We start from the raw sequence: 13,098 nt of genomic DNA on the forward strand, positions 1-13,098 counted from the left end.
CAACACCGGGAGTTATTTTTTATATTTCCTAATATTAATATTTAAATAAATAGATCTCTAATAAAAAGAATTGTAAAAATAGACATGTATCATCTTCTCATGAGGCGGTTAGCCCCTTACCGCACTCTCAGAGGATGGTAAGCAGTTCGACACGCCGTGCAGGGCTAACAGCGTTTCGTCAAAATTACTATTCACAGTAATATTTTTCCCTCCAATATTCTTTATACAAAACTATGGTCTTCCATTCCTTAAAAATTCTAATTTTTTTTACATGTTTCATAATTTATATGCAATCTATTTTAATTAGATTCACCTAAAAAGCATGTGTAGAATTTAAACTAAAATTTTTCAAAAAAGACTACTTTTTAACTTTTAACAATTTTTAGAGCTCAAATAAATTCCTAAAATTTGGAAAAATTAACTAATATTCATTTTATGTGATGTAATAATTTATAAAATTATTTCTAATCATAGGCTATATGCATAAATAGAGCATTAAAAAGGAACTCATTTTTTTACCATATAAACTAGGGCTAGAAATAATTTTAGAAATTATCCCATCACATAAGATGAATATTAGTTAATTTTTACAGATTTTTAGAAATTTATTTGAGGCCCTAACAATTATTAAAAGTTATAAAATTAGCTTTTTTGAAGAATTTTAGTTTAAATTCTACGCATACTTTTTAGTGAATCCAATTAAAATAAGTTGCACATGTATTATAAAACATATTATTTTAGATTTTTTGAAGCAACAGAAGACCATAATTTTATATAAATAAGATTGGAGAGAACAATATTACATTAACAGTGATTTTGACGAAACACTATTTAGAGGGCTGTTATACCCCACACACACGGTGTACGCGTCGAACTGCTTATCGTCATCTTAGAGTGTTGTTAAGAACCTAACCGTTCTATAAAAAGATGGTAGACGTCTATTCTTATAATTGTTTCTATCAAAATCTTTTTATTTAAATATTAATGTTATAAAAAAAAAAACTCACAACCGGAGGGAGCGAACTCTCTCGTGCCCAAGCCCAACAACCACACTGCACAGGCGTAGGCGCGTAGCCCAGCACAAGGCGCTGGTGGCCGTTGTGCGAGGGGAGAGGACGGGGACGGTAAGCCGTGAACGTGGCCGATCCACGTGGACCGGCTCCGTGATTCCGTCTCAGCTCAGCGATGCCGGTGAGGCGGCGGCAGCCGCGGCGGCCGGAGACGGGCGCGGCGGAGAGGTACAGGGAGATGGGGATAGGGGCGGCGCTGTCGCGGCCGTGGGACTACCCCACGGCCTGCGGCGAGCTGGCCACCCTCCTGCGCCTCGGGTACGCAGACCTCCCCAAGGCCGCCCAGGCGCTCGTCCTCGCCGACGTGCTACTCGCGTTCCGCCTCCTCCTCGAGTAAGCCTCTCCAGTCTCCCCTCCAATCACGCATCATTGCGTGGAAAGTTTGGCCGCCAGTCCCGTAAATTGTGTTGATGATGATTGATCATGCTAATTTCTCTTAGCTACTTATGGTTAGCTAGTTTTATGTGCAGATTACGGATAATTTCTTCTTAGAACCATATAGATTGAGGGTAATGTAGATCTATATGTGCTTGTCATTCTTCAACACTCGAGTAGGTCTTTATCAATTTTTCAGATGATTTCATTATCCATTCTGGTTTGGCTCTTCAATTCTTAGAGTAATTGCTATAGTAATGGCATGATTGGCAGAGCTCCAGCTTCAAGAATTTTTGGAGTTGGCCATTCCTAATTACGGAAATTCTTGGAGCCGGTGCTGTGGGCAGATTGATTGTCTTTGGTTTAAGCATCGTGTTCTTATTTTGGACTGGAAACGAATATTCAAACTACTTTATATTATCCTAAACTACAAATCATACATGGATCTTGGAGCTGCAGCTCTACCAAACAGAGTCTAAGATATCGTACCCGAACATTCTAATTGTTCTGCTGTCAGCACTGCTTAATTTTTTTTCTGCTAGTAATGGCATTTCAGGCTAGGTGTAACTTTGACAGATATAGTTCTTGCTTTCTTCAGTAGTTCTTAATAGACCACTGATGATATCAAGGAAACAAAGTGTGATAAACAATGTGTGTGGAATAAAAAACAATTGCGTATTTTCGAAATAAAAATGGTATTCAATTCACTCTTACGCAGAATTGAACATTGATCCTGACCAAAGCTTGCACAATGGAATACACAGTTATGCACTGAGGCTGATGATTTATGGTATGGATGTGGAGTTTATAGTATGTTATGCACTTACGCTGATAATTTTTTTCTCTCGCTCCGAACCATGTTTAGTTGGAAATTTCTGAGCTGTCTTATGCTTCCGAGGCTCAATTTCTCTTGGCATAATATCCGGTTAGTTGTTCATTGGTAATATACTTTCGTCAAGCTTTCAGATGTTGGCCGTAACCCAATTCTCGTTTGTTCTTACTAGTGTGCAATGTTATACTTTGGCTTCTGAATGTTCTCAATCTTTGATGATATTGCTACTGACTAGTTGGAATTAACTTATTATTTCCCACAGTGTGCAGACAGGATATGCAGTAGCTGCAGCTACTGGTCTTCTCCAGGCAGTAGAAGTTACCCTACCAAAGCAAAAGAAGGCACAGGCTGCTTCAGAGTTCAGGCATTCTGTTGTTGCACATAAGAGGCGTGCAAGAGTAAAACAAGAACCAGGTATGTGACAAGTCCCTTTTCAATCGTACAACTGAGTCAATCTCCCTGCATAGCACAAAGTATAAGCATGATGTCTTTGTTACACATTTGATGTGTCTGCAACTATGTCTGCTGCTTATTTGATTTACTGCTACAATATCAGGACTACTATATCTGTTGCTTATTTGCTTTGCTGCTAGCCTGCTACAATAACATAAATGCCACCCTCATCTGCCATTTGCTCTTACTTTATTCTTCTAGATTATGTGAATTGTGTTGAAACTTTCATGCTTCATACCCTGTTAGAATGGTAAACATGGCATAAGTATAAAGTTGGCTTAGGTGAAGTTTATAAATGCTGCGATGTTATATCTTACATCTCTTCAGCCTTCCTTTCATCACTTTACGAAAGTGGCCATGGTTTGATCATTTCAAACTAATTAGTCTACATAAACTGCAGCCTCCTGCCCTCCTCAAAATTTGGGAGGACGGAGGATCAGTTTGCAAATCAGTACTTACCAATAGGAGTCAATAGTCATTCTTTGGTATCATACCACATGATGTTCAACCCCTTTGTGATGTGTTACTTCAACCCCTTTGATAGGTTCACCACACATACCACATGATGTTCTTGTTCATATCTTCAGTTTTCTGGACATTCGTTCTTTGGTAGCAGCTGGTCTTGTCTGCTGGTATTTTTCTTCCCTTGTCCATATACTTCCTTCAAATACGCAGGTTTCTTGTTTATCACGATCTTGTCTTCCTTATAAGGTCTTGGAATTCAGCTGCAAATGACAACAACCTGTGGAAGATGAATTACTCCTGTTTCTTCGGCATCTGCCATGTGAGTTGCAACAGCATACCTGTATATGGTTTACAGCACAGTCATGGTCTTGTGCAAAATAGCACGGATTCAGTGTCCATTGATCCAAATTTTAGCTGGAAAGAGTCCTTCCACAATAAGTATGCAGGTAGCAGTGGCATTCTTCTCTTTGCATATAATTCGATACAAACTACACTCCGCCATTTCCATGGTTGTCCTCTACAACAAGGTTGAATTATATTTTATTGCAGAATGCGCATCATGGAAATTTGCATCAAATAGAGCACTGTGTGGGCGTTGCAGATCAGTTATTTGGCTGAGCAACCTGACTTGTGCTTCTCCGCACCATTGCGCTAAGAGTGGAAAAGATGAAGTAAAATTATGGCCTCTGTTACCTGATACAGTAAGTTGTTTTTATCCTATGGTCAGTTCTAAACTTTACGATGGTTTTGACCTAGCAGATAGATCATAACTTTGTCTAATTTGCTGATTGTCATATTGCCTACAGCGGTTACCTATTCATCTTTTTGTTATTTTGTTATCTGTTTGACTAGCCATTCAATTTTGTCCAAGAATTATCATCATTGGAACACTGTACCTTTTGATTTAACACTATCCTGGACCAGGTTGCTGAATACATATTGCACGATGAAGATCTAGCAGCTTCATCATCTGAAAGTGACGACGCAGATAGTAATTCTGATTACGAGTATGGGCACCCAAGATTTTGGATGTTGTTGGACGAAATGACACTTGGATAGTTGTTTGTCTTCAATTCTGGTAATTGGCTGTATGCGGTGTCCGTGCTGTTATTAGTAGCAACTGCAAACTTCAGTGATCTCTATGAGATGGCTCGTCAACTTAAAGTGAAGCATGTACATTGCACTGCAAAATCTATTCTTAATACTCTCTCCGGTCAAAAATACATTATATTTTTTTATTTTTTACGGTCTTTGACGTGCAACCTTGATCACTATTTTTTATCAGAATATAGTTATAATATTCTATATGTATAATTTTTATATTCTTAGACTAAATATTTTAAAAGCTATTATCGAAAAGTCTAACCGGATGGAGTAGTATACTTGCGGCAGGAAAAGTAAGTACATCGCTAAATATGGAAGAGGCTAAGACCATCTCCAACAGCTACCTCAAATCTTCATCCTCAAAATACTATTACAGTATCCCCTATCACTATTACAGCATCCTCTATCCCTAACACTGTAGCAGTACTGTATCATTGGATAGAAGATCTGTTGGAGATGGATGTCTAGTGCTACAGTATACCGCAAAACACTGTAGCACTAGAATCCTCAAATTTGGAGACTCCGTTGGAGATGGCCTAAGGCGCTAGGCAAAGGCTTAATCTCATTCCGATTGGGTCGGGTTCTTGGGTGAATAAACAATTGAATTCAACCTATTTTCAACGTCAACCATCCACAAGGATTGTGCAAGGAGCAATAAAAAACTACAGCCAAGGCACCAATCGAAGCACCAGGGAAGACAAATAACCAAGAACCACTTCATCGTAGCCCCAAGTCAGGCGATCCAATAACACGAAGATATATTACAATGATATCGAAGAACCAGCAACTCCCAAACAGGGAAGCGATATTAAACATGCAGTTTCAGAACACGATATAGAGTAAGCTGCCATACTTTAGCGCATTGCAATTACTGATCATACTAGAACACGTTCATATTTACCATCACCTGCAGACATGGAATCACAACCATCCTTCAAAACCCAAAAGTAGTGATCAACAGAGATGATAAATCAGTGTAGTCCCTTCTATGGTTCTACAGCTCTAATGCTGCTTCTTATCTTTCGATGGACCCTTCGGAATCTTTGATAGGCATTTCTCATCGAAGATGGCATAATACTTCTTCAGCTCGATCATGGCCTTCTCTCCAAAATCATCAATCTTATCCTCATACTTCTCGTACAGAACCGGCACAGTGTACAATACCATAAAGACTGCATCAGGGAAACCATAATTGGTGAATGTTGTTGAAATATGCATGCATCAAACAACTGTTAACAGCAAACAACAATTACCTATGTAGGACAGGGTAAGGAAATTGCAGCAGCTCCCAAGAACAGAAAGAATCCACAGTCCTGCAATCACCTGACAACAAAAAGAAACAGATTAAATGCATTCATCAAGAAATGCCCTTAATCAACAAAGTCTAAAGAAAATTAAATATATCCCATCAACATACAATAAGAAATTTCTTCAGGTCATGGCCTTGACCGATCAGCCTCAAGGTAGCAAACCCCCTGTTGATCTCATATCTCAGCGAACGTGCAATATTCACAGCCAGGTCCTCTTGGATCCTCACCTCAGGGATGTTAGGAGGAGACCTAAAGAACCATTGCAAATATGTTACATTCCACGCACAATGATAATCAACTACAGATCAACAATAAATCCTCGAGAAAAAAGTCCAAATGAATATTATCTTAGATGCAGCCATGCAGAACATTCATGCACATGCCACTCCAACATTTTAAGTTGGGTTAACCTGGCACTGTTAGCATAAATTAATCTAATCAAAGGTGAAGAACATCACAAGAATAAGGGATCCCACTAACTCACTTGTTGATGAAAGTGGACGCATTTGACCAGAGGAACAGGATGGCCAGTGTGAGGATGAGGCAATGGCATAGCAGAGTTAGGAGGTGGTAGTCCATGACCTCAAACAGCAGCCAGATGGCCGTGGCGCCTGCGAGCACCCCTCCAGAGATCCTCTTGTTCCTCCACAGAAACAGATCGGCAGCTGCAAGCATGATCACAAGAACATCAAAAGAAAGCCCCAAATAAACAAGTGAGAACAATGCTCGCTACTAAACAAACAAAGAATCTCAGGGTTTAACTGTTTAAGCGTCACGCATGCTGCAACATGGTTTACCCACTAGTCTGCTGCTGTTACAAGCTTATAGCATCACTCAATCGCTTCGATCCCCACCTAGAAGCAAATCCTACAGCGACAGACAGTAATCTGATCCCATCCTACTCGCATTATAGAGACGATGCCGCATAAATTTGACTCCAAACGACAGCGGATCGACAGTCGAGACGTTTTCCGCACGCTAAAGATCTTTCCCCAAAAGATTTGTCCACGCAGAAGAACAAATGCGGCCACAGATTAACAGTTCAACACCGCTCGGACAAGCAAAGCAAACCCCGATGCGCTGGGATCTATATGCTGAACAGGCAAACCCCCCAGTAGTGGAGATCGGAGAAGAGCGTTGAGGTCCGGGCTTACGCTTGCCGCCGCCGAGGACGGAGTGGACGGGCTTCTCGCGGCCGAAGAGGCGGTAGATCTTGGCCTTCACGGCGGACGCCGCCGACGACCGCTCGTCGTCCGAGCCCGACGACGACGAGGAGCCGCCCCCGCGGCCGTGGAGCTTGTCCGAGATCTTGTCCATCACTGACTCCTCCTTGTGCTGCTCCGCCATGGCTCGCGCTCCCTCCCACTCTCTCCCCCCTCCTCGCTCCAAATGCTTGTGCCGTACGAACAGCAGCGACAAGCTTTCTGCCTTCGCTTTTTCTCTTTCCGCCGTGTTTGGCTTCGATTTATGCGCGTCACGACGCCATCTCAGCCGTTGATTGGAACGCGGCGGGCCGTGTGATTCGACCTGCGTTAATCTAGCGCCATTTACTCGCGCAGTTAATTGTCAAACGTAACGCCGCGTGCTGCTCCACGGCAACGGAATTAATTCGGCGCACGCTGCCGGGCCCGCTCGTAAGCTCAACGTCCGCCCGCGCCGGGGTGGCGTCGTAGCGTCACGTTAGGGATGGCAATGGTATCCAATTATCCTTTTATCATGGATAAATACTCTAATAAAGTATGATATGTTTCGTAGTATCTATGTGTAGATATATTTGTGAGGAAAAAACTCTAGGTGATGTAGATACATTCGTGAGGAAAAAACTTCACGTGATGGGTAAATAGATATTATATAGATAAATCTTATCTATACTGTGTTACCTATTTAACTATCGGTTCATAGTTAGGCTCAATGTAACCTATCTGAACTCCGAGTAACCAACTCTATCAATAATTCAATCTATCGTCCATGCCTCACACCTCTCCTCAGCCTCCCTCATCTGGTCACCCCTTAAACCTCATCTCGCTACCCTCATTATGGCATCGCCACCAACAGGTATTACATATCTCTCTCACACAGATATACGCTGGGAACAACTAGGATTTAGCTCCTGGCGTCGATTGCCTCGACATTTCCAAGGAGCCCGAGTTCATGGAGCACCTCGAGGCCAATCCATGTGCAGGTTTGACTCAGTGCCTCAACATCTCTGTGAAGATGAGGATCATTGGGAACATTGGCACTACGAGTCGGTTGTGCTCCTGATGGCTAACACTGGCCATCAACCAGGCAACAGAGGTTTAATATAAGTTATTATTAACTTATTGATATATATGAACTAATTTTTAGTTCAGTCAGATTATATTTAAGTAGATACTTAAAAATTTATTCTCTATAATACTATTATAATATTTTTTAATACTATTAATGTGTCTGATCGACAAAAGTTATCGTATCACTGTGCCGACTACTGCTTTCTTGTTTTGCCGATCAGAACCAGCTGCATCGATCTATAGTAGGTACGACATCTAACGCTACATGGATACGGAAGGAGTGGGATGCCGGCAAAATTACGGACGGAAAAAAGGTCGTATCACTTTAGCTAGCGGATGACTATGGGCCTAAGGAAAGACGGAAAGTAATGAATGATAGTAAATAAGGTAGCTGTTGGAGATGAAAAAATAGAAGATGTTTTAATAGTGTTAGATGATGCTATAATAGTATTATAGAGGATAAATTTTTAAAGTATCTGCTGAAGATAGTCTTACAATATCTTATATTTTTCATCTTCAGTAACTACCTTATTTACTGTCTTATATTAATCTCATCGTGCCTCCGGACCCACCACTTACCACGGTGATGCCACCCCTCCGGACGATCGGCAATGTCGCCCGAGCGGCAAAATCGTTGTAGCGGCTGAAACAGACTCCACTGGAGCGCGTTGCAGGCTACCCGAGCGGTAAAATTGCTAGCAAAGTGATGCGGGCGTCCGTTTGCCGGCTCTGGTGCTGGCCTCTGTGCCGGATCCCAAATCCATGTCTAGTTTGCACATTATTTTTTGTTGTCGTCTAAGTTGTGCTAAAATTGGTTGTGGTCTCCTGAAGCGCATGTTGGGTCAGTAGTTGGGTGTAGTTGTACAACGTGTGCATCTGTTTGGCAGCCAAAAATGAGCATGCTCGGAGATAACGGGTATACGGTATATATTTGGCTATGTGCTTGTGAGTTTTCACGGATACGTCCACGGAAGATAAAACTGACAAGTATAGGTATGGAAAAGCAATATTCGCACAGGGCACAGGCTATGCCCAAGTGGCATCTTGTCAAGTCATCATGTCCTTCTCCGAGCCCGCCGGGGTGGAGATCGCGAGGACGACACGACAGCGTGGCGACGCATGGCGTGCCAGGACTTTCGCTCGCATCCGGTGCGACGGAGGGGTCGGGGTCGGGGGCGTGGCCAAGAAGATAGGGGCTCGTAGAGAGTCAGAAGCTTCTGGACGTCGAAGCGGTGTGGTGGGCTTGGCCGATTCTTGCGGGCCAAGTCCATCTTAGCTTAGCTTTTGTAGCTAAGTTAATGGAGTTGTCTTTTTTTAGCTTTTTCTAAAAAGCTGTATTTTTAGCTGGTTTAAAAAGTTATTTTTTAAAATAGATTATTTATTTTTACAATACATTTTTACCTTCTTAGTACGTAGTATTTTAGAAAAACGTCTCTTAACGAGTTTTTAATCGTTAGTTTATTTTTGAGACTTAGCTTCTTAAAAACTACTTCTTCAGAATCTCATTTATTCTAGCTTCTGACTTTTAGCAGTAGCAGAAATAAAACTAAAAACAGAAAACAAATATGGTCTAAGATAGTGACTATTTCCTCCCTGCCGGTTCTTGTAGGCTAAGCAAAAGAAGTCTTTCTGAACTTTTGAACGGTTAAGCAGCGTGAGTACTCCGGCACAAACATGATGATCAAATTGCAAGAAAAGAAAATCATGAAACGGCTAACTCAAAACTGTCTCAGTGGCTCCACACTTGATTCTAGTAGGTCGGCTTCAGAAAAACGCTAAAATTATCATCCAAGAAATGGAACTCACACCTGGTTCCGTCTTTGTCATTTTGAGCTACTCAAGGGTCTAAGTAAGTTCATAAACAGCACAAAAAGGAAGTATCCATATGGACTTGGTGATCAAGGGATAAGATTTTGGATCCTCTCTTTCTGTTACCGGACATTCAAACTTGCTAAGCGTCTCGTTCCACCGTCCAAAATGCCCCGAAAGATCCATGATAATCTCAACAGTACTAACATTTTGGACTTGGAAGAACTTTTTTTATAAATATAATATACATATAAACTTTGTTCATGCACTGAAGTCGTTGTAGTATAGTGGTGAGTATTCCCGCCTGTCACGCGGGTGACCCGGGTTCGATCCCCGGCAACGGCGAATTATTTTTGTTGTTTTCCTATTTCTATTTCTCCTGCAGACCAGCTTTTGTCCATTTTGAGAGGTCAGCTTTTTGCTATTGAGGAACACCTCTAAAGTATTGGTACATTAGATACGGTATGGAGCCAAAAGCCCATCTCCACCGTTTTCCATCGAGTGCCACGAAAGCAAATTTCATTTCTACAAGCTCTACTTCATCTCTGCTTCGTCATTTATATTGACTTCGATGCAATCTTACTCCGACTATAATTAGTCCTGCTGCATTTCAAATCAACGTGATATGTGGCAACAAAGTGTCTATTCCAATTGTACCTGGCTCCTAGTCGGCATGTGTGGTCCACCACCTAGAGTAAGCGGCGGCTCCACCCCATCCCAACCCATGACACATTTTTTTTTAACATGGAAACCCCATTTCTATTACCATGTAATAGAACGTAATATATTTGTTTAGACTTACCTGGCACAAAGAAAGAATATAACGAGAGACCAAAAACATTTATCAGCACATCACACTATGCTAAGTATTACGCAACAACTAGCTATCGAACTATCATAAAAGTTTAAACTGAGCATCCAAGTCCACCATCATTTAAGGGGAACAAAAGAACAACAAAAAGGACTTCAATTGTTCGTGTCTTTATCATCATTAGGATTCAAATCATCCTCATCGTCAAGAGCATCAGAGATGGTCACACCGGTGCTAGGTAAAGCCCTCGGATATGAAGATTGATGTTGTTGAGGGGCAAGAATGTTAATCATAGTAGTTAACAGACCTTGAGGGTCTTTCATCAACTCCTTGTCCATGCCCTTTAGAAGATCTGCAAAGATTTTTAAAAAAGAGCAAACATGAAAGATAATTTCATTCGGATCACGAATAAACCTTTTCTCAAAACAAGCACTATTTCTAGCTTTCCAGATAGCTACAAGACTAGGCGCATGGAAAACTTTTACCTGTGACAAAAAAAGAATGTATCCAATTATAATATTAATGCGTTGTGTTTGGAATTGAATTAGCACCAAGAACAAAGCAACAAAACCCCACACATATTTAGCTATAGGGCACAGAAAGAATAAATGGGCACAAGATTCTTGCTAAGTATAAAAATAACAAGAACCGTCCTACAATATATTTTCCTTTGATCATATTATCTTTAGTAAGAAGGGTCTGTTTTCTAACAACCAAAGGAAAATCTTAATCTCGAGAGGAATTTTTGCTTTGCAGATATAGAGAACCTCTCATCAACCATTTATATATAGATTTAACCGTGAAACAACCACTTTTTTCAAAAGACCAGAAAACTAAAACTTCAGAATCATTCAAAGTAATTTGTGCAACAAGGTTATGGACAAATCTCTAGTGAGAATGAAGTTTAGTATTCATCCATCTTCTAAAAGATAGATTCCAACATTTATCACGAGCATTCCTAACCAAAATGCCAACATCCATACATATCCTATATAAAACTTAAAAAATAACATATAAAGATTTGTAAGTCACCCAAACATCTTCCTAAAATCTCCTATTCCTACATAGGACACACTTGAGAGCTCAAGCCCTCAAGCCCCTCTACAATTTTTTAAAGAGGAATAAGAAGAGAAGATATGAGAAAAAAGAAAAAAATAGGAAAAGAAGAAGAAAAGACCCTACTTCTTAAATCCGTCACTGTCTAAAGTCAACAATGCCGCGCGACCTCGCCGGCTAGCGGCTACCACGACTTTCGAAGGAAAACACTCGCATTTCCCTCCCACCAGCAGCCCACCAGCCGCACGGCCCGCATCAGTCATCACTGCCACCATCCGCCAGTCCGTGCGCCGGCTGGAGTCGCATTGTCAACGACGGCCCAACGCGCATTGATCCGTGGCCTCCCACATTCCCCAGCAGAGAGAGGAGCAGAAACCTCACGCGTTCCCCGCCGTCTCCCACTCCGCTCCCACACCCAGGCGCGCGGCAAGGCAGACGCATCAAAACACACAGCAGCACGGCAGCGCGTCCAGTGCCCCGCCATAACTCCGGTTCCCCTTCTCGGCTTCTCCTCCTTCCCCGGCAGTTAATGCCGCCAACCACCAGATCCAGCCCCCCGGAAACAAATACCCTCTTCCCGTTCTGCCCCTCCCCCCCCCGCGCATCATGCCATTCCGCCCCACGATCATACCCCCGCCGCTGCCGCCGACGAGGGGGATTGAGCCATGTCCATCCTCGACCCGCTCGCATCGCTCGGGCTCGGGTACGCCATCGCCATCGCGCTCGGCGTCCTCGTGCTCCTCGCGTCGGTGCTACTGGCATCCTACTTCTGCCTCCGCCGCGGGGCCGGCGAGGGGTTCGGCGGCGGCAACAGCTCCGCGCGGCACGCCGTCTCCTCCGCCTCCAGCTCGGGGCACATATCCATCACCGTGCCCCGCGTCGTCTTCGTGGCGGACGACTACGACTCCCCGGGTTCCTCCTCCCGCGGCGCCGCCGCCGCGGCCTCGCCCGTCGGCCTCGACCCCGCCGCCATCGCTTCGTACCCGAGGGTGCCCTTCTCCAGGGCCGCGGCGGGGGCGGACGCCGAGGCCGCGTGCTCGATCTGCCTCAGCGAGTACAGGGAGGGCGAGATGCTGCGGGCGATGCCCGAGTGCAGGCACAGATTCCACCTCACGTGCCTCGACGCGTGGCTGCGGCGGAGCGCGTCGTGCCCCGTCTGCCGGTCCTCGCCCATCCCCACCCCCGTCTCCACCCCGCTCTCCACCCCACTCTCGGAGCTCGTCCCGCTGTCGCAGTACGCTGCCGACCGTCGCCGGAGCAGGTGACGGGGATTGTCATTTCACATTCTTCATTCTTTTCGTTTTAATCCCGTTTGCTGCTGTTTATCAACGATGGGATGCGGTGCTGGTTGTTGCATTGGTCGGGACAGGTTTGGGTGATCCATCGGTGATGCTTAGCGTATTCAATCTGGGCTAGAACTGCCATAACATGGAGAAAGTTTTGCTTGGTAGCAGCACATTGTTGGACTAAGGCAGGCAATCAGTGTACATACATTGTTCTTCCATTCTAATATAGCTTCTATCAAGTGAAGTTACCTGTGTCC

The 13,098-nt window shown here is 43.4% G+C and overlaps 3 protein-coding genes and 1 non-coding gene across 4 annotated transcripts; 3 read left to right on the forward strand and 1 right to left on the reverse strand.

The window, feature by feature from the left end:
- Positions 1-1,041: 1,041 nt before the first annotated feature.
- LOC133885941 (F-box protein At5g52880-like) lies at positions 1,042-4,432 on the forward strand. The gene is made up of 6 exons (XM_062325715.1): positions 1,042-1,403; positions 2,540-2,691; positions 3,275-3,362; positions 3,442-3,641; positions 3,745-3,896; positions 4,120-4,432. Exons 1-6 carry the CDS (start codon positions 1,186-1,188, stop codon positions 4,252-4,254), a joined length of 945 nt encoding a protein of 314 aa, XP_062181699.1. The 5' UTR covers positions 1,042-1,185; the 3' UTR covers positions 4,255-4,432.
- A 569-nt stretch (positions 4,433-5,001) lies between these two features.
- LOC133884831 (reticulon-like protein B1) lies at positions 5,002-7,057 on the reverse strand. Its single transcript, XM_062324399.1, has 5 exons — positions 6,764-7,057; positions 6,094-6,274; positions 5,717-5,858; positions 5,553-5,622; positions 5,002-5,471 (listed from the first exon to the last, which is right to left on the reverse strand). Exons 1-5 carry the CDS (start codon positions 6,954-6,956, stop codon positions 5,302-5,304), a joined length of 756 nt encoding a protein of 251 aa, XP_062180383.1. The 5' UTR covers positions 6,957-7,057; the 3' UTR covers positions 5,002-5,301.
- Positions 7,058-9,961: 2,904 nt separating this feature from the next.
- On the forward strand, positions 9,962-10,033 carry TRNAD-GUC (transfer RNA aspartic acid (anticodon GUC)). The gene has a single exon. It is a non-coding gene; the product is annotated as a tRNA-Asp (tRNA).
- A 1,826-nt stretch (positions 10,034-11,859) lies between these two features.
- On the forward strand, positions 11,860-13,098 carry LOC133884832 (RING-H2 finger protein ATL67-like). The gene has a single exon (XM_062324400.1). It carries the CDS (start codon positions 12,221-12,223, stop codon positions 12,818-12,820), a length of 600 nt encoding a protein of 199 aa, XP_062180384.1. The 5' UTR covers positions 11,860-12,220; the 3' UTR covers positions 12,821-13,098.

The sequence above is a fragment of the Phragmites australis genome, chromosome 11, assembly GCF_958298935.1.
Source record: "Phragmites australis chromosome 11, lpPhrAust1.1, whole genome shotgun sequence".
In the NCBI taxonomy this organism is placed as follows: domain Eukaryota; kingdom Viridiplantae; phylum Streptophyta; class Magnoliopsida; order Poales; family Poaceae; genus Phragmites; species Phragmites australis.